The following is a 25752-nucleotide window of genomic DNA, read 5'->3' as shown; positions in this document are numbered from 1 at the left end:
AGTCTTTGTGTTGTGGTCAGTGGGGTACCAAAAGCACTCATCTGTGCTGCAGGACCCATCCAGGGAGGGATTTGGCCCTTTCCTGGGGGAAGCAATTGGACCTGGCTGGGGGAAACCTCCTGCAGGGCTGGCACAAGCAGCTGGGGTGTTAGAGCTCCCAGAAGGAAGATGCTCCAGCACCTCCAAGGTTGGTCCTGCTTGGGAGGTGCCTGGAGAGCCCAGGCTAATGAATTATGGAGAGTGTAATAAATGGTGGCATAGGCCTATCTGATTTCATTCAGAGTTCAATAATAGCCTTTAAAATAATTTTTAGACTAAATGAAGAGCTACCCTTCCCCATAGCCTCAGCCTGTCTTTGGAAAGAACATTTGGACGCAATCATTTAAAAGATCCAAAGGCTGAAACATCTAATAAGCAACTGTGAGCTTGTGCCTTCTGGCTTATTTGCTGTCAGTAAGAAAGAAGAACCTGAGATTAGGGAAAAGGCGGGTTGTAGGGGAGGAAGTCAGCCTGAGCATTGTGGCCTGAGCATGCTCACAGGCTTGGACGTGGTGATTGACTGAGGAACTGGGGCTATTCTAAGCATCTCTCGTGGAGTAAGAACATACTCTGCTACAGACTGCTGCATTGCCTAAATCTGAGGAAATCTTCAGATAACTGAAAGAAGCACAGGTATTGATCTAAGTATGATAAAACTAAGGATAAATTCCAGCAGCATCCCAAGACAGTGATGAGCCAAGTTACACTTAAGGAAACTACAGGAAGAAAAGCCAGCCCGAGAGAACTGCAGGTAATGGAGGGACAGGATAAAGAACAGGGATAATTTTTATTCTCAAATTAGGTGCCACACATATGGTACAGAAAAATTCATAATAGAAATGTCCCGTTTCTTTAAGCCCACTGAATCTTTGACTCAGACACCAACTTAGCTCCCCAGCCAAAATTTTCACCTAATTATATAATACCAAAATCTATATTTAGGTCTCTAAATAAGTGACCTGGATTTGAGAGTTAGCTCCACCTGAAGTTTCTTTAACTCTACAGAGAAGTCGGTGAGTACTGCAATTTACAACCCCTGAAAATTAGGCCGCTTGGCAAGACACAGGACATTTATCTTGTGAGTAGTATAGCCTGTTTGGGTAGAACAGGAAGAAGGGAGGACAATGGCAAAAAATAATTGATATATGATTTTTTTGTTCGTCTCTGTCCTCCTTCCACCTCTAGGCTGCTGTCTTAAATGGCACCAGACTGTTGTTCACAGGCAAGAGAGACTGTAACTTCAAAATATAGCATTTTCAGTCAGGTAGCTTTCCTCCTTGAGCCTTGGTAAGCCAAATCACACCTATGCACCCAACTACATTGTGTTGCCGTGTGTGCGCATGCGTGTGTATATTAGCACAGCGCAGTTCAGACCGCTTTATTAGTAGAGAGACAAAATTGCGTGATGGCTCTGCAAATCATACTTAAAGTTTGTGGCACTTTTGATTAAACCATATATGTGTGTGTTTATACATATGTAGGTGGTTTATATGTGCACACGTACGTACATCTATATAGTTTATGCTTCGTGTAATGTTGACAGAGAAAAAGAAATGCAGCACTGAGCAAAGCAAAAATCTTAATTAGAAGGCTATGTACTCCTTGGGGTATCTTTTAGCTGCACAAAACCTATTTTTAAGAGCTGGTGGTGGGGGAATGATATCAGGCCTGAGCCCTGGGGTTTCCATCAAGCTATATCAGGAGTGCCTGAGGAGCCAAGCTTATGGAAAAAAAGGAAAAGCGGAATAAGATCACACAGCTTTCTCTACCCTCACTGGTTTCTTTCAGTCTCAGTTAGACAAGTCAGCGCACTCTTCTCTCATGGGGACCCAGCTTCAGATTGGGAAACAGTATGGAGCTGAAATTAATGCATTTTCCAGTAACTTGTTGCATACAGTTGTAGTTAGAAATTAGCACAAGACACTTTGCTCTGTTCCTCTTGAACTGCTTGTTACCTCTGAGCAAGTGGTCTTGATTTTTCTTTCTCAAACAAGATCAAAGAAAACTGATCTCCTTCCCTTCCTCCCTCCCTCCCCCCCATTAGTCAGCATGTCCAAAAAATAGCAAAAGAAGGTACCTACGGGATTCAGGAGAATGGTGAGGAAGAGTTCACCTCCTCGGATACTTTTGTCCAGCTCCTGAGGACCTCCAGGATATTCCTTGTAAAAAATAGTATGAGTGAAAAGGCCACAGGTCTGTCGAGGGAGCACCTGAGAACAAAATAACAGCACTGTTGTGACATTAACTTCTTTCTGCAAACTTACCCTGGCACAGCCACCCAAATCCCTCTAGCAACTCAAACGAAACTGCAGCCCTTTCTGCCTCTGTGCTCTGGCACATTTGTTTATGGGCTCCTTTGTGCCTTCTGTACTCTCGTGGTAAGCAAGCACGGTCCTGCAGATGTGGAGATCTCCAGATGCCAGCTCTGAAAAGCTGCGACACACATGCGCTGAGCTTTCATGCAGACAGTTTCATTCAGCTCATACACTCATAAGCGTTTGTTTCCTGGCATTTGGCAAAGGCAGAAAACAAAAAGCCGAACCTCTCTTCCCTTAGCAAGGTTAGTTTATTAGCAGATAAATAGTGCTTCCTGGCCCTCTTCACTATCTTGGGCAATTAATCTTACTGTTCTTGAGACATTGGACTGAATTTGTATTCAGGGCTGCAGACCACAAAAACCTGTTGCTTCATAATTTCCTCAGTCCTGAAAACCATACTGAGCCCCTCATTCCTCTTCGTGAAACGTGTACAGGACTGGTGGGATTCGCATGAGACCAGCCCGAGGTCAGCTCCCCATCCTGTCGTAAATCAAGAGGCTGTGTGTCAGAAACAAGCCAGCTAGCAGGTGTGGAAAACAAACTCATCCTGGAGAACTAGACGGTTTAGTTACGTTATTAGCTAGGTCCTATCAAAGGGCTCTGGTAAAGACAATTGTCAGGGCTTATGGGTATTGCCTAATCCGTGCAGAGACATAATTCACCTGGGGAAGGCCTTCCTCCAGTCAGTTTTTGCTTTTCTACTCAGTTAAAACAACCAATAGAACCTACATTCAGCAGAGCATTTTAATACACGTGTAAATGCACTGCTGAATTTGAGTCTATTCCAATAGTCTGTGCAGTAACGTCTTGGTCTTAAGACGTTCCTTTTGTTTTGTTTAGGGGATCACAATTTTGACTTTATACGCATAGGCAATATTCAAGTCAGCGGGGACTTTAAAGCATCCCGGGACCTGCTCTTGAAATATTTCTAACTTCACTTACGCATATTTAATTCTTGTGTTTCACCTATCTATAGGCTTGCAGCTGGCTGGTAAGCCAGGCCAAATAATTTTATGCATTTTCCTCCCCTTCAGGCAGTTGAAGAGGAACCTTCTCTCTCCTGGTACGAATGCATGGTCTGGAAGAGTCGGGCACGTGTCTGGGCCCTGGCTCTGGGAGTTTCAGAGGCAAAGCTTGGTGTGAAACCTCGCCCTCAGAGAAGTGTCATACTTGCTGGAGGAGATTACTTACACCTGCTCACCTTCCCAGGTGGTAGATTTCTAATCCTTTCATGCATAAAGATGAACCAGAGCTTGAAACATAGGTCTTAGGAAGCTTAATGAATTTCGAAGTATGCATTTATAACTCAGTTGATAGTTGATGGGACTACAAGAACATTTAGTTTCTGAGGATTACATTTGCAGTTGCCTGAGTTTGTGTGACTTTTTTTTTTTCTTTTTTAAAACTGGCTGCATAACAACTGCACTATTTTGGCATCCTTACAAATCCTCGGTCACAGAGAATTTTAATGATTGCTGTAAAACTTGAAGCATTTGGTAAAAATAGCATACTTTTGAGTCACTTAAAGTACTATTGCTATGAAGCATGGAAATGCAGTGTACCATGATGCCATTGTGGATGAAGCCCCGTCTGTACCGTGCAGGCTTCAGGTGTGGGTATTCTTCTGTGCTGGTCACTCGGATGTGCCAGACCTTCTTCCAGGCCTCGTACAGCTGGATGTGAACCGGGTAGACCCCGGAGTGGTGCGGAGCCACTGCGTACCCCATGCCAGTCGGTATGCCGTGCTCCTGCGACACAGCAGAGGGAGGAATATATTTAGGAACGGAAAAAGAACATGTAATTATTCAAAGCTTATTTTTCCTGCAGACAGCAGCATCGGAGAAGCTGTTGTCCTTGGACAGACTTCTATCTATTTGTATGTAGCACAAGTTAAAATGGGGGGGAGATGAGGGGAACTGGAATTTCAGTTTGATAACTGCAGAGTGATAAATAATCCTCTTGGATTATGTTGCGTTACTGTTATATGGAATAGATTTGCCTGCCTGTTCATTACATATTGTGTGTATTTTAATATGCATCCTACCTGTTTGGTTCTTTTTAAAGGTAATCCGGTAAGCTGATGCTGCTTATTTACTAAGCTATCAAACAGCATTAGAGCAGTAAACAGATAGAAAAAATTGTTGCACTGACATATGTGGGATTTTTCGTTTCCTGTTTCTGGAATAAGAGCAAGATTCCTTCCTAATTTAAAAAATAAATAAATATCCTCCATAGCTTCTGAATCTGCTTATATTTTTTCCATGGTATTAAGGTAGTAGCAAAAAAAGCTGGACTCTGGACATCTTTTGCATTTCATCAATATTTACTTAGCTCCATTTCTATGAGAAAATATGTGTATTTTCATTAAAATAATCTATAGGTTATCTTGAAGATATCTTCCGATGGCACAATGGGGTAGTTAATGTGCCGGCAGAAGGAATTAAGGAAGAAGCTTATCTGCAAGCGTGCTGGGCATGTTCTCTTCACTCCTGACGCTCTCCTGCCTTTGTTCTGCTCCTTATCCCTCCTGGTCCCAATTTAGCGTGGGCTGTCTGAAAACCCCACCTGATGACGAGGCCTGATAACCACATCTATAGCCCGGGATGTATTTAAAAGAGAGCAAATTATTTGAAGTGTAAGCTATACATGTGAAAATGAGGTAATTAGTTTCATTGGTCTGAGTGACTGTTCAGAAATGCATCCAGCGTTTATCATCAGCTGCTGGCAGAAAGAAGGGCTGTGCTCTGCCTCTTCTCCTGCTGAGGCTCATTTCCAGCAGGTCCGGTAAAAGTCCTTTTCAACTCTCCCATGGCATCTCCAGGTTGCAGGGTGTCCTGCTGCTGTGGCTCTCACCGGATCCCTTCCCGTGCTCTGGGTGTTTACTGAATTTATTTTCCTTCTGGTACTACAGGATACATCAGCTTTTTTCTGTTCATGTAAAATTCATGTTCAGAGGGAAATGGCTAAAATGTGAGATGATTTTTTTTTTATGTCCTTCCTCTTGCCCACATTATCTAAGAAGTGTTGATTACTTTGATTCCAGGAACAGCAGGTTCTGCTGGGCATCTTCAAGTACTTTGCAAAGAAAGGCTTTTGGTTCATTGACAAAAATGAAATTAAATCTGTGGGGAACACTTGTTCGTACATCGCATAATGCAACCACTTAAAATTACCCATTCCTTATGAGTAAAGATCTTAGGTTACTGACTGATCTTGAACAAAAAAACCCCAAACTCGCTATTTCGTAATTTACTGAGAGCAAAATGTAATTTCTGCTTATTAATGTTGTTACCTATCTGAAAGGCATGAGTCAGTTTAAGGGTGAAATGAGGAATAGCTCTATAATGAGAAGTGTTAAATCGCTCTTTTCTCTATTTTTTTTGCCATCAACATGTATAACGGAAAAAGCTATATCTAAAAGTTTCTGAAACATCTGGCCGTTTATTACTCTGAGTAGTCTATGGTGCTCACGCTGTCAAATATACTGCGTTAACTTAAATATACTGTATTAACTTGAATCTACAAACCTTCACCAAGCCTGTGTTAGGGAGTGTACAGAGACATAAATGTAAGGCAAATGTGTCCGGAGCTAGATAATGAACACTGCTCTGAATGATATGTCCAGAAGTAGGTATCTGGACGAATACATGCAAAATCCTGTTTATCTACTTACTATTTGCCACTGGTATTGCCATAGCAACAGAATGGTGAAATGGTAATCTGCCACTCACAAATAAAATAAGGCAGCTTTTCATAAGTTCTCAATATAAAAAGCTAATTAGCCTCTGAATAAAATCTGCACGCTACGTAGTTCATCACACAAACACGTGTTAGTCACTCAGATACCCAATATGACTTTAAGAAGAAACAACTAACAAATAATCAGGTTTTCTTCGGTCAGTTCCATGTTCAATTTACTTGGGTAAACTAAATATTGTATGTCCTTTTTTAGTTATTTCTGTTGCTCTGTTTCCTTTTTTCCTCTCATTTTGTTACTAAATTTAGTTTGAGATTGGGAACTAAGGTGTTAAAGGAGGAGTATACATTTGAATCTAATCTATTGGGCAAAATGGGAGATGCCTGTAGTGAGTATATTTTCTTATATATTCTAAGGAACAATTTCCTACAAGATTTTTCTGGGTTATTTTTATATTCAAGACTTCCATTGATTTTTTTGTTTCAAAATTTGTTCAAAAACTTTATGCGTGTGTTTGTCTAGCACGGAAAACTTCTGGCCCTTTTTGGCACTAAGAACAGCAATGTTACGTTCCTTTGTATGCTTAAGCTGGGACCCCAGGGCCATTAGTTTTGGGCAGCTTAAATTTGTATTCCTGTTTTACTTGTGAGTTAAGAGACTTTCAATTCTAATTTAAATGACAGTGTAAGCTGAAGCTGCAGCAGTGGATGAGTTCAATATTAAAGGAGAATCACTGTTATAACCTGGGAGACAGGGGGAAGACAATTAAAACAGTTGTTGCATTTTTTGCAGAGAATTCCCCGAGTTGTGGCTACTTCCCATGCATGTGTTTGCATCGTGGAGTGGTCTGGAGCATGCGACCTGCCTTGTTTTAAGGGCCAGACCAGACTAGAGGATGCTCTCCAGGACCACACCTCGTGTCCTCCAGGCACCAGTGAGCGTGTGGTATGCGGATCAGGCTACTACCAGCTCAGAATAACCCTCCCTCTGATGCCTGCACATGGCCAGCACATCTGGCCAGCGGCAGGCGCTTCATGTGGCAGAGCCCAGGGCGTCGCGGTCTCAGGCTCATGCTGATGCACCCAAGCCAGAGCAATGGCAACTGGAAACTCGTAGTCCTGCCGATGCATCCTGGCTTGTCTGTGCACCCTCCAAAGTTACCTTGCCCAGAGCCCATGCGTAGGACAAGTACTTTTATGGGTGATGTGAAAGGCTGAAGCCATCTGCCAAGCCTGCTTATCTCTCTCAATTATCAGCTTCGTTCAAGGAAGTGAAGATTTGCTTGAAACTCCTAACCTCTTTTGACCTTCCTATTTGTACAGAAATGAGCTGTGTGTACTTATTCTGCATTTGCAAAAAATCCCTCTGCTAAAGAAAGGGCAGGTAATGCAGAATGAGCACTGCTCTCCAGAAGGAGGTATATTCTCAACAAATAAGTTTGCATTTGTATAGCAGATTTTCTGTGAGCAGATGTTAGAAATTTGAATAAAAAACAGCATCTGGAAGATTGACTATTTATATTAGCGGGATCTTGTCCAACAGAAAACCCCCAGTTTTTGATTGCATCAAATATTACATGTCCTTGTTAAAATGCAGTAAGAAAATTAAACAAAACCTAAAACTGTTATAACACAACTGGCATTCTGGTTCTTAAAGATCACTGGTGATTTGTTTTACAGACACATCTAGTATTGGCCATTGTCAGAGAAAGAATAAAAAAGCAACCTTTTAATTTATTAAATCTTAGGCCTACTGTAGATCTTTTCACACAGGCAGTTGAACTGCAGCATTCCCTTTGGTGTAAAGACTTTTATTAGATGAAAAAGTTAACAATATAACCTCAGATAAGTTTGCTAAACTTTTTTACTTTGTCCAGCAGTAGGTCATACAGTAAATTTAGTACTTTTTAAGATGTTACCTTCCAAAGTGAAAAGATTTACATGAGCTTTGCATATTTTTAGTACTGAGATATATTTTGAGTATTGCTGCACACGAGTGAGATTTCCTATAAGAGATTATATGTTACTATGTCAGTTTAAAATACTTAGTAAAGCTTCTCTTATTTGGTAAATGAATTTGCTATTTTCTTGCTTGTCAGCACTCACAAAAATGTTGTGTTGTATTTTATCTTTTATGGGCACATGGTTTTTGTTCTCAAGGTTGACATTTCTTGATAATTTTTATTGAATAAATATTTCAGCTTTCAATTACTTTTAGTTCGGTTCTAAACTTTAAAAACCTGCTTAAAAGCTCTCTAGCTAGACAAGACGGTTCAACAAACGAGAGGTGATTGTTATTGAGATGTAGGGGCTCTGTGTGTTGGTATTTGCTGTCACCGTTGTTTTTTCATCTCCGTGGTGTGCTTCCTTGCCACGTGGCTGTACAATGCGCCAAGCAGAGAGTACAAGGGGTCTTAACGAAGCGGGTTTTCTGGTGTCGGCATCAGATCCAGGATTGACAGGGACACAGGAAAAGCCAGCTTTTCGCCACTTACATAGGAGTCTCCCAGATATCACCACGACTCCTCTTCTAGGCATGATTTGCACCATAGCAGACCACCAAGAGGCAGAGAAGATCTTTGGATTTAAGCTCTTAGGTTTCTGAGGATGTGAAATGAAGAAAGGCAGTCCAGCACTGAGGAAGCTATATGTGACTAGGAAACGCGTAGACTCTGCATGCATGTGGTACCAAATAAAGCTGAGAAAGTACAGGCAGCCTTAGAGATGTGCTGTCAAAGCACACTCCTGATACAGACAAAAGCGCTAATGAAGATGGACTATTTTGGAAGGACCTTAAGGTCAGGCAGAATAAATGTCATCCTGTCTGCACAGGACAATGTTATCCTATATATGCAGAGCATTTACAGAATATTTTTAGAGGCAATCTCTAGTGGGCATCTCTCCTTCCCAACATTAACTAGAGATATTAATAATGGGACAAATCAGACTCTCTTTTCATCACATGTAGATGTGCCTTGCCTTTGATATGTGGTCACTGGTCTTCATATTTTTGGTATTTAATTGGTATATTAAAAGCTCATGGTTTCTTTGTGGTTTGGGCAGCTCAAAAGTTTTAGGCAGAGGAAGTGCTAATGTGCATCTGTAGTTGGTTTATAAACCGGAGGTTGAAGCCAAGGAGTGTTACTAGAGAGGCTCTGAATTGATTTGTTTGGTTTGTATATGTGTGTCTCTGAATCGATTTGTTTGTTTTGTATATGTGTGTCTCTCACTTCTTTATATCAGATGACAGCTACCTTTTTACAGCTGGTGATAGTTTTTGCCCTATCTCTCTCGTGCTTTGGGCACATGTGCTTACAAATGAGCACAGAAGATAACCACTGAGCAAACAAATTGAGGGACAAAAAGAGCTACAGGCTTTGGATTAAATATATTCTACTTGGTTTTGTCAGATAAGGATGTACAAAAGGAGGGAGGAAGGATATCTTGTGATTAAAGGATGGCAGTGAAAACTTGGTTCATTTTATTTTTGGAATATATACTATCAGAGACTTCTGCTTGCTCAATTTGTTTACCTCTTTGTGTATCAATTGCATTGCCTGTAAATAAGGAGAATAATACTTGAGATATTATCAGTTTGCAAAATTTAATCCAAGGCTTAATCCATTTAAAAGGATTTGGGGATCCTCTGATAGGAAAAAAAAACACCCCACAAAACATCATCAAGTCAAACCCAACTGATAATCAAAATAAATGTCATTTGCCACTTTCTTAGCCAGGCTCTGAAGCATATCATCCATATTTATGTAAATAAGACGACATTGGGATAGCACAGTTCTGGGTAGTCTGCAACTTTACCACAGTTACAATCTCTGGCTCTCGCTCCTCTGAGGCTGAGGATATCGTGAGCGCTTGAGAAGAGATTTGGCAGTGAGGGCTGTGGGAATGGGGCTATGGATGGGGGCAGCTGTGGGGCCCATCGCTCAGGCACACGTGGACAAGGATTTTGCCAGGCAAAACTTCCCACGCTGCCTGCCGGATCCAGAGCAGTGGAACGATGACATTTATGAAAGATGTGAGAAAGGCTCTTCCTCTCACCAACTAAGCATGAAACAGTAGAAATGATAAATATCTCAGTGGCACATAAAATATAGTAATTCGGAAGGCTCTTGTTAAAGGCAGTCTCCTGGTTCACAAGCAATTCACATGTAAGGGATCCTTTAAAGACTGTTGATTTTACTAAGCCCCAGATACAGAGGTATACATATCTGCACTGAAATCAAGGCAGTTAGATACCTAATTAGCAATTAGTTGTATATATACAAAGCTGTTTAGATATCCAATTTCTACTTGTATTTTGTGATACAGCAGTTTAAGGCAGGCTGCAATTGTAAGCCCCCGTTTTATAGGGCATTGTTATGAGGTATGGATATATCAGTGTGAAAGAGAACAAGGTCTTTTATCTAGTTGCCAGCTGTAACACCTGTATTTCTTGCCTGTGTTCAGCAGGCTATGTGTACTTGCGCTGCTGCAAACCAAAGATTATGCATACAGTGTAAATACAAGAGCCAATAAAAATTATGCTTACATGCATTTATAGCTCCATGTGATAATATCCATGAAATACTGTTTCAGGTGCACTGGCTTGTGTTTATTAAGCTTGACTTTAATCCACAATACTCAGGACATTCCTTTCATGAAACCTTTTCCCCCAGTGAACAACGTCAATCCCAAGCCTGATACTCTCTTGCATGGAGAAACTGCTGACTGTGATGGGATTTGGGTGCAGGGTTCCAGACAGTGTGATCTGTTTTAGCTTTCTTCTAAAATGATAAAGCCAGGAGAAGCCAACAGGTCTTACTGAAGAGAATTTTTGTTGTGGTATTTGGGGTCTTAAAGCAAGCTTGACTGTTCTTCTCGGGTATAATGATGTGCTCTCCCATCTTGAAGACCCTGTTACCTTCTTACCCATGTTTAAAAAAGTGAACAAAGAAATACCACATTAGGTGAAGAATGAATGTGATCATACTTCCAAATAATTATTGCAGGTTTCCTTGCAGAAACTGACACAAAGTGTTGTCTCTACCTGCAGCTAAAACAGGAGGTGGAGAGATACGGTCAATACATGGGAAATGCAGGAGAAAATGGTATCAGCACCAAGCTCTGTTCCCCTGAGTATACTACTAAATAAAGATATTAGAGCACAAATAAAACATGTATAACACCAAGCAGATTTTCTATGTATTGTTCTAGATCTCTAATTTAAATTTGGATCCACACTGTGAAGTCAGAGAATAATGAAAAGGGGTTTGCTTTAACTTTGGAGGACTTATGGAAGTGCAGCTGTAGAACAGGGAGTTCCTTTCCCAAGTAAGATATGATGCTGAGGATGAGAAAGCAGGGGAGGATACAAAACTACTCTGAAGTCATGGCTGGGACCTCTCTGATAGCTATCAGGAAGGTTGTCATATCAGGAAGATAAATTTCTCCCACAGAGAGGATTTCACAGGAAGCCTTTTGAAAAGGAATGTTCTCATAAGTAAATTGTACAGCTCATATAGATTCAAGGTTAAGAGGTTGGTACAACCCCTGTCCAAATGTTAGCAGGAAATAAAACTGTAATAACAGCAGCCTTTCACTGACATCAGCTCCTTATTTATAGACACCCTAAGGAGCCTCTACCCTTCAGTGATGATAGGGACATGGGCTTTATCTTTTTGTAGTTGAAGTTGCAAACAGATTCTATTACAAGCCCTGTTTTCAGGCTATGCTATAGATTTTACTCCTAAAGGTGGTTTGACCTAGAGGACTCCATGTTTCCTGAAACTTCTAGGAGAATTTCCCCATAGGTTCAAAGAGAAACGGACCATGTGTTTTTGAGATACAGATTATTTTAAAAATTACTCTTGCTTTTAAAACCTCAACTGTATCTGGGTCTCTGGGTCAGGCTACACAAAAGGCGTGAACAGGCCATGCCAGGAATGAAGGTTGACAGTAAAGCAGAACTGTAGAAAGGCAAAGAAGTCATTCAAAATGCCTCTGTACTAACACCCTGCCAAGCAGGAGATGCGAAGGGGTGAAGTCTGGCAAGAGTAGTAAACAGTTAAGCCATTTTTAATGAATTTTCTTTAAAGGTTGTTAGGAAAAGATTTTTGTAAACAAGGGAATAATTTGCTTCCAACTACTTGTTCAGGCATCTGCCTCTGCCGGTTTCCTGATGCGCCTTGGCTCATGTGAGGGATGGGAGGAAGGGGCGGCTGCTGGCTGGCCTTTCTGAGCTGCGAAGGGCTGAGACTTGTGTTCCCTGAGCAGCAGAGAAAGCCCCACTGTGTCACTCTGCTCTTTTGAGTGGCTCTGGTTGCTTGGCATTTCTACACCTTGTCAAAGACCACACAGTGTCTTTTCCAAAGTGAGCATTTATAGATTTCAGGTTTTCTTTGTCATGCTAAATAAGCAAGCAGAATTACCCTGAGAGGACTCTAAATGGTTTCCACTTGGCCTCGGAGTACAAGTACTCTGAGCTCTGGGCAATGCTAGGAGGATAGCTCTTGTAAGTTAACAACACAAATGAGCAAAAATTCAACATCATTATCTATAAATATTAGCAACAGGTTAGCTATGTAAAAAGCATAGTTTCAAGCAGGTCATCTAAAAAAAGCACAATGAAATCCAGCAGCTTCACTTATTTGCTTCATTAGCTTCAAGATTTCTCGCAAACCATACACAACATTAAGGGTTCACTGCAACTTTCTCCTCCTCCCCATCGAGGATGTTTGCACCAGACTTCAGGAAGCTGATAACCTGTGTATAAACCCCTTCCTAAAGCTTAAAAAGCCAGCTGATATCTGTTGAGATTTCACTGCTTCTGATCCCTATGGTCTCGCAAGGTTGCTTGACCTTGGGTGAAGGGCTGCTACCTCTCCAGAAAGCCTGTGTCAGTGAAAAAGGCTAAGAAAAATTCAGCCCAAGTTTGAGTCACAGAAAGGTTTTTTTTGGGCTGAGTTTCCAATCTTGCTGCCTTATTTGCATATCTATGTAAATAGATACATCTGTATAATACAGATAAACATAAAACCAGCTTGGAAAGCATAGCTATAATATGCAAAGGTATCCTAGTGAACTTTTTGGTAACTTTTACTCACTATTGCAAATTCTTTGTTGAGGATCATCTGCTCCACCAGTGACGACTCATTGTGGAAGAGGTGAGGCTGCATATGACTCCACATATGGGGAAACCACCAAAACTCATCCACAGATCTCAACAGCAGGTCATCGCCTTCATCTTCCTCTTCAGTCCCTGTAAAAGAAAGGAAAAAAAAAAAGGTAATAGCAAAGCAACAGCAGAAAATGCCCATAATTGTTTTTTAAACACAGAAGAGGCTGCCATAAAACCTAATGTCCTTGCCTGGATGTCTCACTGTGCTGCAGACAGGCTCTACCATATCACAAAAGGAGCGAGGTGAATTACCACGGATGGTAGCTATCCCTTTCTATTCCTGGCACGTTGTTAACTGACAAGAATTAGTTTTCAAGGGCTGATTTTTGTGCTGTGTAGTGCACTAGGAGTATTTACAAGTTCAGGCTCCCCGTGAAGGTGGAGACTGGATGGACTCGTACCCACCTGCTTTGGTCCTGCCAGACACTGTGCAGTTGCAGATGGCCAAGGTGGCATCACAGAGAGCTGTGTGCCAGCGTCTTGCCAAACCACCCGCACACTTGTATCTACCTCATTATTAGCCTTGGTAAATTGAAATATGATAATTTTTGGTAAAGTGTGAAACAAGTTTGCAATAGTTTTAAAATATAATTAGGTGGAAACCATGAAGCTGTAATGGCAAAGGAGTTCCAAATGTTGTTTCCTATGGTTCAGTATTCAATTTGTTCCAGGTTTAATCTTTAAGTAAAAACAATAAAAACTCCTGTGTTATTGAAGAGTATCTGCTTCAGGCTGAAGCAAGCATGTGTGGCTATAACAAAGAAAACCTTCCATTTGAGAAATGATACAATGCTGCTTCCACCATCTGCAGACATATGTCTGCAGTGCTTTTTCAAATTGGAAAGGCAAAGTTACATTTCAGTAACTTCATCCTCAAATTACTCAACAATATTCAGCTTATTAGCAGCCTTCCTTCTTGTTCCTTTACCATTTAAATGCTTTTATTTAGCTTCAGTCAAAGAAATAATTGTCAAAATAAGTCTACTGATGCAAACTTAGATATCTTTTCTTCTTACAAGCCTTTCAATGTTTTGCAGAACTCATTGGAAGAAAGTGCTCCATGGATGTCACTGTTTACTTTTGTGGCATGAGGCAGGAACACAGGGAGATGGCTGTTAGGTGCATGCACTTCAGCTCTTTATTTTTATTTTTCACGTCTGCAGTGTTTTTTGAAGAATGCTACTACACAAGGAGAGCATTACTTTGAAACTTTCTCCTGGTGTCACTGAATCACGTTACTCTCTGCAGCACTCTGCAAGTTCTAAGAAAGTTGCTCCCGCTGATGGGAGTGCTGCTGGAAAAAGAAAACAACCTTGGTTTCTAGGTAATTCCTTATTGAAAAGAAAGGACCGATGGCTGCTCCTTCTGTGAATGTCTGCTCCTTTGTGCAAAACTTCTGTATACTGCATCTGTTGAATGGCCGCTCCCTTGTTTTTTGGGGTATGTGGTTCACTTGCAGTCACCCAGGCACATGCAAGGGAAATGTGATTGGGGGAAGAAACTTAAAATAGGCTTTCAAAATAGGACAGAAGAGAAAGGGATAGGAGTTTGTGAAGCCATTGAAGATCTCTTTGGTAACCCAAAGGTAGAAAACTGAAGGTAGGGATGAAAAGGAAAAAAGTGGATATTTGAAGTATATAAAGAACTACAATCATTTGACATAAGATTTAGGTCAAAGTATAATTTAGTGCCTCATTAACATTTGAAGTAGAGTATGGTTCTTGAAATAATGTCATTACTAAATCTATATTGTAAAATCTTATTTTTTCCTACTAATTTCTCGGAAAATTTAGATACAACTGATCAAACTTTGCACTTTTTTTTACCGTAACAAAAATCAAACAAGATAAAGCATAACACTTTCCAGTTTAAACAAAAACAACCCCACCCTGTAACGGCAGAGCTGAAACAGAAAGGTTGGAAGTTTAACATTTGGTGGTGGTGTGTTGCTTTTGAGGATAATTTTATTTGCAAGCCTTTAAAAAGAGTGGTGTTTGATTTTATAAATTCTTAAGTAGCACTATTTCCAAAAAATCTCATGCAAAGGTTTAATGGAGCATTTGGTGAATGCTTATATTGTTTAAATATTTTTGCCCAATCCTTTATTCAGAGTATTGGAGGCAAAACAAGGGATTTTGAGATTTTAATTTCTTGTACAATCAACATTCTTTGTGTAACGGTCTATCTTATTTTCAATGTGAAATCTGAAAAATGCAGTAGACCTACAATCGAGGAGGTGAACATGTATCTGCTTTGAGATGCAGTACGCACTGTACCCAGGTAGGTAATAATACAAAGTTTGTTTGCACATAATAAATAATCCCATATTTTAAAACTACAACCATAATTTAGAGGTCTATTTTGAGCTCAAAACTGAAACTAAGTTTGAAGTTGCTATCAATAATCTTATAAATCTTAAATGCAAATCCTGAGAGCATCTTAATTTCTGTTGCTACAGCATGAACAAGTAGAAAGTGTTTGCTAAAACTGCATAACTAATAGGGTCTACTCAGTTTTTTGCTAATAGCGTTACACCTACAGTGCGTAGTTTACCAGTGCCACAGAAGGGAATGGTGGTGGTGGTGAGATGACGAGCAGTGAGGCTGATGTGTCAGCTATTGTACTTGTGCGCAGGCATACCAACTAGAATTGGTATTTGTAGTACAGATGTCAGCAACATCTTTTGATGAAAATGTATAACTGTTTAATCTGCCAACACGTTCCCATGCTCATCTCCCTCCTGTAGGTTTAAAATGATCCAAGTTTTGGAAAAGAGAGCAAAATCTCACATTAAGGGAGTCAATAAGGCATAGCAGTTGCAGTGCACTAATAAAGCACGTTGGATATCTGATACTAAAAACCTCCCTGGGTAAACAAACCACATTTACAGTAATTAAAGAATAGCTTTCTATGTTTTATTTATAATGAGTCAATAAAGTGTATATTGCATGGAGAATACTTTGAAACCTTTCCACTAAGCTGATATGACAAAACACCACCACCAACCTGTAAATGAAATGTTCACTTAAAAACTTAGATGCATCGCTGAGTAGAGGCAGCAGCAGGTCCCTTAACAGAGGCAATGACATGCTTTAACTCATTAAGTAGTTCTGTGCTATTTTTGTAAACCTTGAGAGCCTTAGGAGGACAGACACATGTGCACATTCTCCTATTTTCTCTCTCTACAGCAGCAGCAAATCTGAAATTGGTCAGCATTATATCAGCTGGGCAAGAAAACCTGTGACACCAATATGGAGGCCATTGGGATGAATGAAGAAAAGGTATTGGCAGGTCAGGGGTTTGATTTTTGCAGAAAGGCTGCAGGTCTTGTGCCAGCCACTGTTCAGTACATCATAGTATTGATAAAAAATTATCTCTTTCTCCACCTCCTCCCCTCCTTGAATTACCTTTCTCTGCAGTGGACACTGTAATGACTGATGCCAGCTTTACTCTGTAGATGGCCACAATCAAGCAGCATCCTACTTCAGAGCAGCTCAGAGCCTTGGGCTATTTTTGTTTATTTTGTTGTATTACGTGTGTGTCCAATTAATCTCCAGAAGGAATAACTACACAGGCAGGTCAAGATGAAGTGAGGAGAATACTGAAGTTCTGTCTCCGAAGTTGCCCTCTAATCACAGGTCTGCCACTGGCTTGTTATATGACTCCAGGCAAGTAATTCCATCTCTCTCTACCTCTCATTTTTCTCAGGCTCTCCAGCCTATATCTTTAGTCTGTAAGGTTTCCTGGGCAGCAGTTGCTTAGCATTATGTGCTTGCACAAGGGGAAAACAGCTTGGACTTTGAAAGCGACAGTGATACAAATACAGAATTTTGGTTTCCTTCTCTCTACTCATCCCTCAAATGCTTCCTCGTCTCCCCTTCTCCCAGGGATCTCTACTCTCCTAACGGGTGGTGAAACGGAGACATAAGAGCTAGGTAAGCTCATCTGTTTGGCTCAAATACCATCAATGAAAAGTGGAGTACTGCTACATCTACACTGAAGAGGGGTGATCTGCCTTACTCCACAGCTACCTCATGGCCCATGACAGCTGGGACTGCATCGTTCCTAGCTTTTAACCTTACCCTGCCATCCTCTTGCTGCTGTAATGCCTCCTCCTCTGCTGCAGATAAGCTTCTCAGCTTCCCTAGCATCACTCAGTGAGTGCCACTAAATGTGGCTGAATGGGTTGACAGCTGAGGATTTTGGAGCTGGTTTTCAAAGGTGGGAAGGGTATGGGCTTTGGAAAGGAGAAGGACAGGAGGTGTCTCCTTTGAAGGGAGTCACTGAATATGTCTTTTTTTGCCTTAGCAGTACTAGGGAGCAGCATGGCTCAGTGGCAGCAGAGGGAAGCCTGAGTGGAGGTGCAGCAAAGTGTTAAGGAGAAGGCAAAGGAGGAGGAAAAAAAAATAATTTTTTTTTAAAAAAAGGGGCATTGTGCTGTGGAGAAATGGAGCAAAGGAGTCCTGAGGAGGAAGAAGAGATGTAAAAGTGCCTAATCTTCCACAGAAACACAGTGCAAGTGTGCAACTTCTTACTGCATAGGTGTGGAAGGAGCAGGGTTTCAATACAAACTTCTTTTCATCTTGCTTTCCTTTTATCATCCCTCCTGATTTGCACACCACCGAGACAGATTATCTCTATGGTCATAACAAAATCTTGTGCATCCCATTCAAACACTTCTGTCTCTTCAGAGGTTATGAGACGTGATTTTTCCAGTCTTTTCTATTTCTTCATACCTATCATACTGGAAAAAACTTAGTATGTCTTCTGTGCTGGCCAGTCTTTTGTGGAATTATAGAGATCTTAGCAGCTACTTCACCTCCTTTATAACCCTAAGATTTACTACCACACATCTTTCAGAAAAGCACCAAGGGCATCTACGTGTTCCTGAGAAGCTCATCTGTAGCGTACCTTTGCCCCTTTGGATGCTGAATTAGACACTGGGTGCTAAAATGGTGGAGCATGTATTTCCCACTGCTCCGCTGAGTCAATGTGTTATTTAAAAAGAGCATGTTTAAAGCTAGGTTTAAAATCCTGTCACCTATTTAACTGCAGCTACCTGAGAGCATGAAGTTCCTTCTTACCTGTGTGGTAAAATTTTCCTGAAAATCCAAGGTTGAAGGTAAAATTTGCAACCTGAGTGCGCAGTAAATTTTGAGTCTCTAGTAAAGCCTGAAATAAATAAGAAATTAACATGCATTTAGAAAAATGAATATTAATTTTTGGAATGCCTCATTTTAAAAGTTGTGTCCAACTGAGGAGATACAAAAAAGAAGATCCTGTTAAACGTTTCACGGTTTATTTTGGGCTCATTCTTTTTTATAAGACTATTACAGTGAGCTTAATTTGTTCCATCAGAGTTTAATGGTCTAGCAATGCTAGTAATAATACCTCAGTATGAAAGTAGGTGATGGTTCTGTAACTTGGACCAAGATAATATACATTGTTTGCGGCGATCTATGGCAAGACTTGAATCCAGCCATTCAGAGGCAGCAATATACTAAATCAGTAAGTCACCTATGCTTTGGGTTATTAATGAAGCCTGATAAAATGTGCTTAAAACCCAAAGTAACATTAGGAATACTACTTGCCATCCAGATGTGGAGGCATTGGGATTTACTTACCTGCAGAAACATTTTTGACTGAGTCTGAATACCAAATTCAGGCTTAAGTGTGAATGAGCAAAACTCCAGTTTAGACCTATGGTAGAAATAGTGTCCATGTCAGAAATTAAATCCCTGTTTATTTTTATTCTCTCCTCCAAGCAAATGATAAGACCAATCTAAATGAAATGGAGGAAAAGAGTATTGCTTATAGAAAAAATAGGTGTAATCTTGGTCACCTATCCATTTTTTTCTTGGGCATATTTCCAACCACTAGAGAAAGAGAAAAGATGGTTCAGTCTGTGTGAGCTATCTGCATTTACTGTTAGTTGTCAACTCTGCACTGCTTCTAAAGATAGTCCTTGCTGCACAGATATCTGTCCGCTTTCAGTCACTGGCCCACGTAATTTGGACGTTCTACATATGTGAGATGGATAGTGCATTTATCTCCCTATTGGTCTTGCCAATGTTGAATGGGTTATAAGCTCTATTTTCATCAATTTTCTGTGTCTCCATTATGTGGCTCTTGAGAGTTTTTCCCATTATCTGTTAATAACATTTCTATTGATTGAGTGTTCATGTTCTTGCACAGTTCAAAGACAAAATGAATGCAGTGGTTTACACACGGTCCGAGTCCAGCTAATGTTTCCTTTCATTTGAAAAAATTACATTTTGTATGGTCATTAGTAATTTCACTTAACATTACAGGAAAATAGTTTTACCTTTTTGCTCAACCCACTGGTCTAACTTAAAAAACAACAACAAACTCCATTTGTGACCATAAACCAAAAGTATCACCAGTCCAGTGTCAATGATGAAACCAGGGTTTAAGCGGCTGAGATGCAGACTGATGGCCTGTGCAATCCTAGTCCAGAGCGGAGCCGAACTAAGCAGGTCAGGTTTCTGTGGTCTCATGATTTATCGTATTTCCTTTGCACTGCAATGTGTTGGGAGGTGCTGTCAGCTCCTGTCAGCATTTGCTGTAGGACATTAACTTCTTAAAGTTACTGACTCCCTCCTAATTATGCAGATATTTGGGCACCGGGCAAGTTGGAGCACAAGCCCCTTCTGAAGCATCATTTACTGACAGCCGCCTTCTAAAGGGGCATCATTTGGGTGCCAGGCAGCTCGGGAGTGTAATACAAAAGATTGTCAGACAGTATGCATCTGCCTTCATTTTTGAAATAGAAACCTTTACTGGGTGTTAAGGAGGATGTAAAACAAAGATAGCGGTTACTGGCTACAACAGTCACCAAGCAAATTCCTTTCCCTGCTAAAGGAAATAAAATAATCTAATGCCAGTAAATCTTGTTCTTTAGCATTAAATATTAAGATAGCAGCATGGTTTCCAGCCTGTCTTGCCAGACATTTCATAAGTTGATTATTTCAATCCTGTGACGATTTCACATGTGGGACTATATTTACATAATATATAACAACTAAATGTTCACTAACATGTAAAACCTTAGAGATCAACACCACTGTTAGCTAAGACATTGAGGAAAATCCCCAGCTGGTAAAAACTAGTACTAAATTGACACCATTAAAGTCACAAGCATAGAATCTGAATCATTATATTTTAGAACAGAATTTTCCAAGCTATCTAGAGTATTTTATATATGTTGAGAGAGACTGATGGACTGAGCGAAATCAATTCAATTTTCCTTTGAGGAAAGAACAGCTTGAGAAATTATCATCACTTAACATATAGCGTAAGAAGGTACATGAAACAAACATCATTATATCACTTTGGTTTTTCTCTCTGATTTCTCTCACACTCACGTCTCAATAAGATGACAGAACTGCAGGATAGGCAGAAGTCTTCTAGCCCAGTGAGGTCTCATTAAAAACACAGAGAGAGGATTAAGATGTAAATCCTGTAACCTGCAGTGTGTCAAGCATTTTTCTCTGTCTAAAGGGCAAATCTGTCACTCAAACTGGATTTGGCTTGGTCCTAAAGACTTTTTTAATTGCAATTTCCATATCTGCATATTAATTTATATAATATGCAGCTAAACTTCATTTTCATGACCTCACCTAATTTTAATACTAAGAAGATATTGTCAGCTAAGTCAGTCCAAACTTATTTTGTCACTACTTGCCTGTTTGTACAGGGGGGTTAATGTCTTCAACACCCTTAATAGAAAAAAAAATAAATCTCTGTTTAGGTGATTAGGGTCTGCCTCCCCTATTTTTAATAAATATATATTTAAACAAAATTGCTAATGACTCATACTGCCTCCACTGGTAATTTTGCACAGTAAATAATGAGAACTTTTGTCTCCTGTAGGTACAGACCTTAATAGCACGCAGCATAGAAAAGTGCCGCAGCAGGAGAAGAGCAGACAACTTTCTTCTGTCACCCTTCTCGCACTCTCCCAGGTGGGTGAACCCCTGCTTGTTTGCCTGTTTGTGAGGATAGCTGCAAACACGGCTGCTCGGGCAGTCCTCCGGCTCCTGGATGGTGCCGGGTGGAGGAGCTACGCGTTCCTGGCACCCAGTGCCAGAAACCTTTCCGGAACTTGCGCAGCCTCCACGTGAGGAGGAAGGTATTTATTTTATTCTGAAGGGTTTTGCAGGATGGAGAAGGGCTTATTGAATTTTAACAGCTGGAAATCCTACCCAGTGCCAGGAGCAAACACAGCTATTCACACTCTGCCTGGTCCTGCCGTGCTGTCCCCAGCTCCCCTTGGCAGCCCTCCTTCCCTGCGGGCTCACCTGTCCCTGCCCCATCCCCATCCCCATTGCATGCTGACCTCAGGACTTTGCTGCCTTCACTGAGGGAGAAATGGTAGGCGCTGCCCACAACTTCAGCAGAAGGGAAATTTATATAGAGGAATGTGGATTAAAAAAAAAAGCATGACAAATCTTATTTTGTAGAGAAGGTTTTCCTCCTGGATATTTCATCTGACCACAGTATTTAAGTTCTATCTGCCGGTGTGTGTCTCTTCTTCAGAGTCAGTGGGATTACTTATTTTTCCTCTGAGTATTGGGGCTTAAAAGAGCTGTAAGTGGAGGAAAGCTACTTGCCTATGAAAATACAATTAGCATTCCCCATTGAACTCATACGGATGTGTTAAAGCAACAGCTGGAACTCACTGTTGTTTTATTTTTGGACAGTTAAACAGATCATGCTAAATAATTATCATTCTCCAAGGAAAGAACCACGGAGCACACCTGCACATGGACAAACAGGCATGTTTCAGTGCCAGGCTAAGCAAAGTGCATTTTGGTGGGGTTTTTTTAAGGTAATCCAAGCTTTTCTTTCAAATACAAAACTTTAATTGCCTGGAATCTCTCAAAACTCATGGGCTTCATTTTATTAATTGATTCTTTGCTTTGTCAATGAGGTTTCTCTGTGACATCCACAAGATGCGGTTCCTTTTTTATATTGCATTTACATTCAGCAGTCTTTTACATTAATCCATATAATTACCTTTTGTAGATTTGAAGTTGCCATGTCTTTATTCTTCATAATTGGTGCATCTATTAAGCAGAAGTGATATTTTCCCGCTATGTCCTTGTTAATTATAACTCTATCCTTCATTTACATAATAAACTTTTTGGGGCAATTTCTGCAGTAACATTTCATGCCTAATAGGAAGCAATTTGCTTTCCTTTATTAAGTACATTAAAACTTCATGCCCCAGACATCATTGACTGTAAACATTTGATTCTGCTCAAATTTAATGCGCCAAGGCATTTTGCTCTGCCATATTAGGTTTATTTATGTGCTATGTTCTGGATTGTTAGCTGCTAATGAGACTTCGGCTCTTATTGCTCTAAGGCCTGAACACTAACCTCATTTTAATGAGTTCATTATTTGCTGCCTTCTGAATGGAAGACAACAAATTTTCCTTTTAATTAAAGGTCAAAACACCTCTGGCTAAGGAAAGTTAAGAGGTTATCAAATCCTTAGAGAAGGTAAAAGAATGACTTTTTCTGATTTTGATGCCAAGCATGGGTAGGCCGGGCTGAGGTAGAAGGTGTTTCTCTGGGGACCAGAACTCCAAATCTAAGCTAAGTGATAACAACACTAAAACGTGGTACTAGTCTTCCCAAGACATTGTAAAAAAAAATCCCGAAAGTCAGCCAAAGTAATTAAAGAGGCTTTACTCCTAACCCAAAGGTCTGTGTGGATCAATACTACTGCTAAAGCATGAGCCCTTCTTTGCATGTGCAATGATTTGTAGGGTGCAGAGGACAGATGCCAGATTAATTGAGCCAAGAAAAACTAATCTCATATTTCTTATCGGGGAAAGTGAGGCAAATATGATCAATATTGGGGGCTGTTTGTAGTGACACAGAGGTATACGCAACCGTGTTTTTGCACGTGTGCAAATGCACGTAAAGGGGACTGGTGATCCCTTTCTTTGAAAATAGAGTGGAAACTTTAGTCAAACCAAAAAAGGATTAATTAAAGGAATTAATACACAGATCCTTGTCCTTTGTCTAGCATTTTATATCTGGACACCATCTTAAAGGCAGGCTAACAAACATCGATTCATGTGCCTCTCGTTCAAGAAGCTGCTCACGTTACAGGTAATAATGTTAGAGACAGGAAAAGTATTTGTGAAAGAAGGGACTGGTGTCTGTGAGAACAGCTGGTGAAAACTTAAAATCTTGTTTTGGAGGAAAATCCTAAAGTTTGTGAAACATAGACATTGTTTAGCATGAAAACTGAAACTGTCAAAATGCCCTTATGACAGCTCTAAACATTATTTCTGGAAAACTGAACCAAAATTCCTGACTCTTATAGATGTTTCAAGGACCTTCCCAGAAGTTGCTGTACATGTCCAAGAGCAGCAGGAGGAGCCTAGGAGGGACCCAAGATTTGCAGGACTCAACATTACCGCAACGTGGAGCAGGAAGCCCAGCGTTTCATTCGGGCTCCTGGTCATACATGTGGCCTTCCAGAGGCAATATTGTGAATGTGAATTTTGGGAACCAGCAAAAACTCAGGATCTTGGAGGTCCCTGTCTCTGTGGCAGGGATCTCTGTGGTCATGGTGCCCAGGGTCCCCAGCCTATGGGGCACTCCACTAGGTAGAGCTGCCCAAGGAAACATGATCCCAAGTTACCACATAGCCTGTCCATGAGGACTGGGCAATGTGGAGGACAGATGAGAAAGGATCTAGTTCTTCGTGCAGTTTGGAAGGAGATCAAGGGAAGGAGGGGAAGTTAGGTATTTCTGCTTTTCAGTGTATCTATAATTTGCTGTCATCATGAATTACTTTACTTCCACAAACTCATTCTAGGAAGTGCTTCTGGCGTGGGAGGATGTGCCAGTGTCTGGCATCCCAGGGCTGCATGGCCAAGGTTATGTTGCCCCATCACCGTCTGAGGGATATGACTGAGAATCTTGTCAAAAATGGGCTAACTTGCCATTACTCAAAGTCATCATTCATTTGGGAATGGATCTTAGTGCTGGGTAGTGATTCCACTGCTGCAGTTTTTTTCTTTTGTGTGTGTGTGCGCATAAAATATATATATGCTCACTATATACACGTTACTATTTATTTATATGTTCTGTAGATATATGTGCAAATATATAAATGTAGATATTCTTTACAGTAAATCTTCCTACATATGATGTTTATACACACTGCTTAGTATAGGATTGTCGCCTGGGACAGGTTGCCCAGAGAGGCTGGGGAATCTCTGTCCTTTGAGATATGATCTGATCTAACTTTGAAGTTACCTCTGCTTTGAGCAGGGGCTTAGACTAGATCACCGCCAGAAACCCCTTCCAACCAAAATTACTTTAAGATTTGATGAAGTTTTTCCTTGTATTTTTCACTTCAAGATAGTTTTCTCAGGTTTCTATGGTACATACTTGTTATTAATACCAAGAACTCTCTTAATGCATTTATTAATTTTTGTTCCTAGCATCTGTCCTTAATGCTTTTGCAGTTATGTAGCCCTGAGGTTCATTCCCAAGCTGTTCTGTGCAGCAATTTGCTGGTAGTCTGTAGAAAGTTGGAGGACTACAAAGTAGTAGTTTTGCTCTTGATTTCCAGCTGAAAATTTGTAGAGGAAAAAAGCAAAGAATACTTTCAGCAGTGTTTCTTTCCACTGCAAGCAGCTGCTGTCAGGATGTGATTTTTTTGCCTCTTCCTGCTCTTGCTCCCTCCCTGAAATCTATGCCAGGAAAAAAGTCTGACAATGCCTGATGTAGTCTTGGCAATCTTCAAAGCCAATGCTATCTTTGTAAGACTACCATGAAATAGTAATAATCACAGTAACCGTTGTAAGGATGGTGTGAAATATCTAGTCACTGTTTTTCTGATAGGAAAATTGAATTAAAAAAAAAACCCAAAGTGATGTCTAGCCTGACATCACTGACAGGGTCACTGCAAGACCAGGACTCCAGGTTCCTTAGTTTCAGCTTTTGATTTGGAGCACAAATTTCTGCTCTAAGGGGGACAATCAAATCAGCCGTATCTGCACTTCTTAAAACACAGCTCGGTGAGGAATTTATAAACCCAGGGAAGCTGAGTCATTGATTTCTGTGTGGTGAGGAGTTCAGCCCAATTCACATGCTTATAACAGAATTTTAATAGAAAATTCTTTAATACTATAGTGTAGGAATTATAAAGAATTCACATTATTGACTTACTGGCTAGATTTTGAAAGGAGTTTAGGGGTTAAATTTAGTCAAATCCTTAATGGGTTTTTGAAATTGCTCGTACTATTTACCCTATGCCCAAACTGATTTGAATAGCTGTTAACCAGGCCCCGGATCAATGGGCAACTGTCAACCTTCACAGATTTACATTCCCTCTTAAGATACTTTTCGCACACTGCATTATACAAATGGTGTAATTCTCAGTGCTGGCTGCAGACCGCTCGCCACAGCCAGCGAGGCGAGCAGGGCTTCGGCCATTGCCCTGCCTTCCTGAGATATGGGACTTCACTTCTTT

General features: G+C 40.6%; 1 protein-coding gene across 2 annotated transcripts in view; it reads right to left on the bottom strand.

The window, feature by feature from the left end:
- LOC140651598 (bifunctional heparan sulfate N-deacetylase/N-sulfotransferase 4-like) overlaps positions 1-25752 on the bottom strand; it is a 104347-nt gene that overhangs the window by 39288 nt on the left and 39307 nt on the right. For both annotated transcript variants that reach the window (XM_072861236.1, XM_072861237.1), the window contains exons 3-6: positions 18312-18399; positions 13154-13308; positions 3920-4105; positions 2121-2249 (exon numbers count right to left, since the gene is read on the bottom strand). In XM_072861236.1, the coding sequence (XP_072717337.1) occupies positions 2121-2249; positions 3920-4105; positions 13154-13308; positions 18312-18399 (558 nt within the window). The remainder of the gene's footprint in view (positions 1-2120; positions 2250-3919; positions 4106-13153; positions 13309-18311; positions 18400-25752) is intronic.

Source organism: Ciconia boyciana, chromosome 5 (assembly GCF_034638445.1).
Source record: "Ciconia boyciana chromosome 5, ASM3463844v1, whole genome shotgun sequence".
In the NCBI taxonomy this organism is placed as follows: Eukaryota; Metazoa; Chordata; class Aves; order Ciconiiformes; family Ciconiidae; genus Ciconia; species Ciconia boyciana.
Note: the sequence above shows the minus strand (reverse complement) of the source record. Positions and strands in the feature narration are given on the sequence as shown.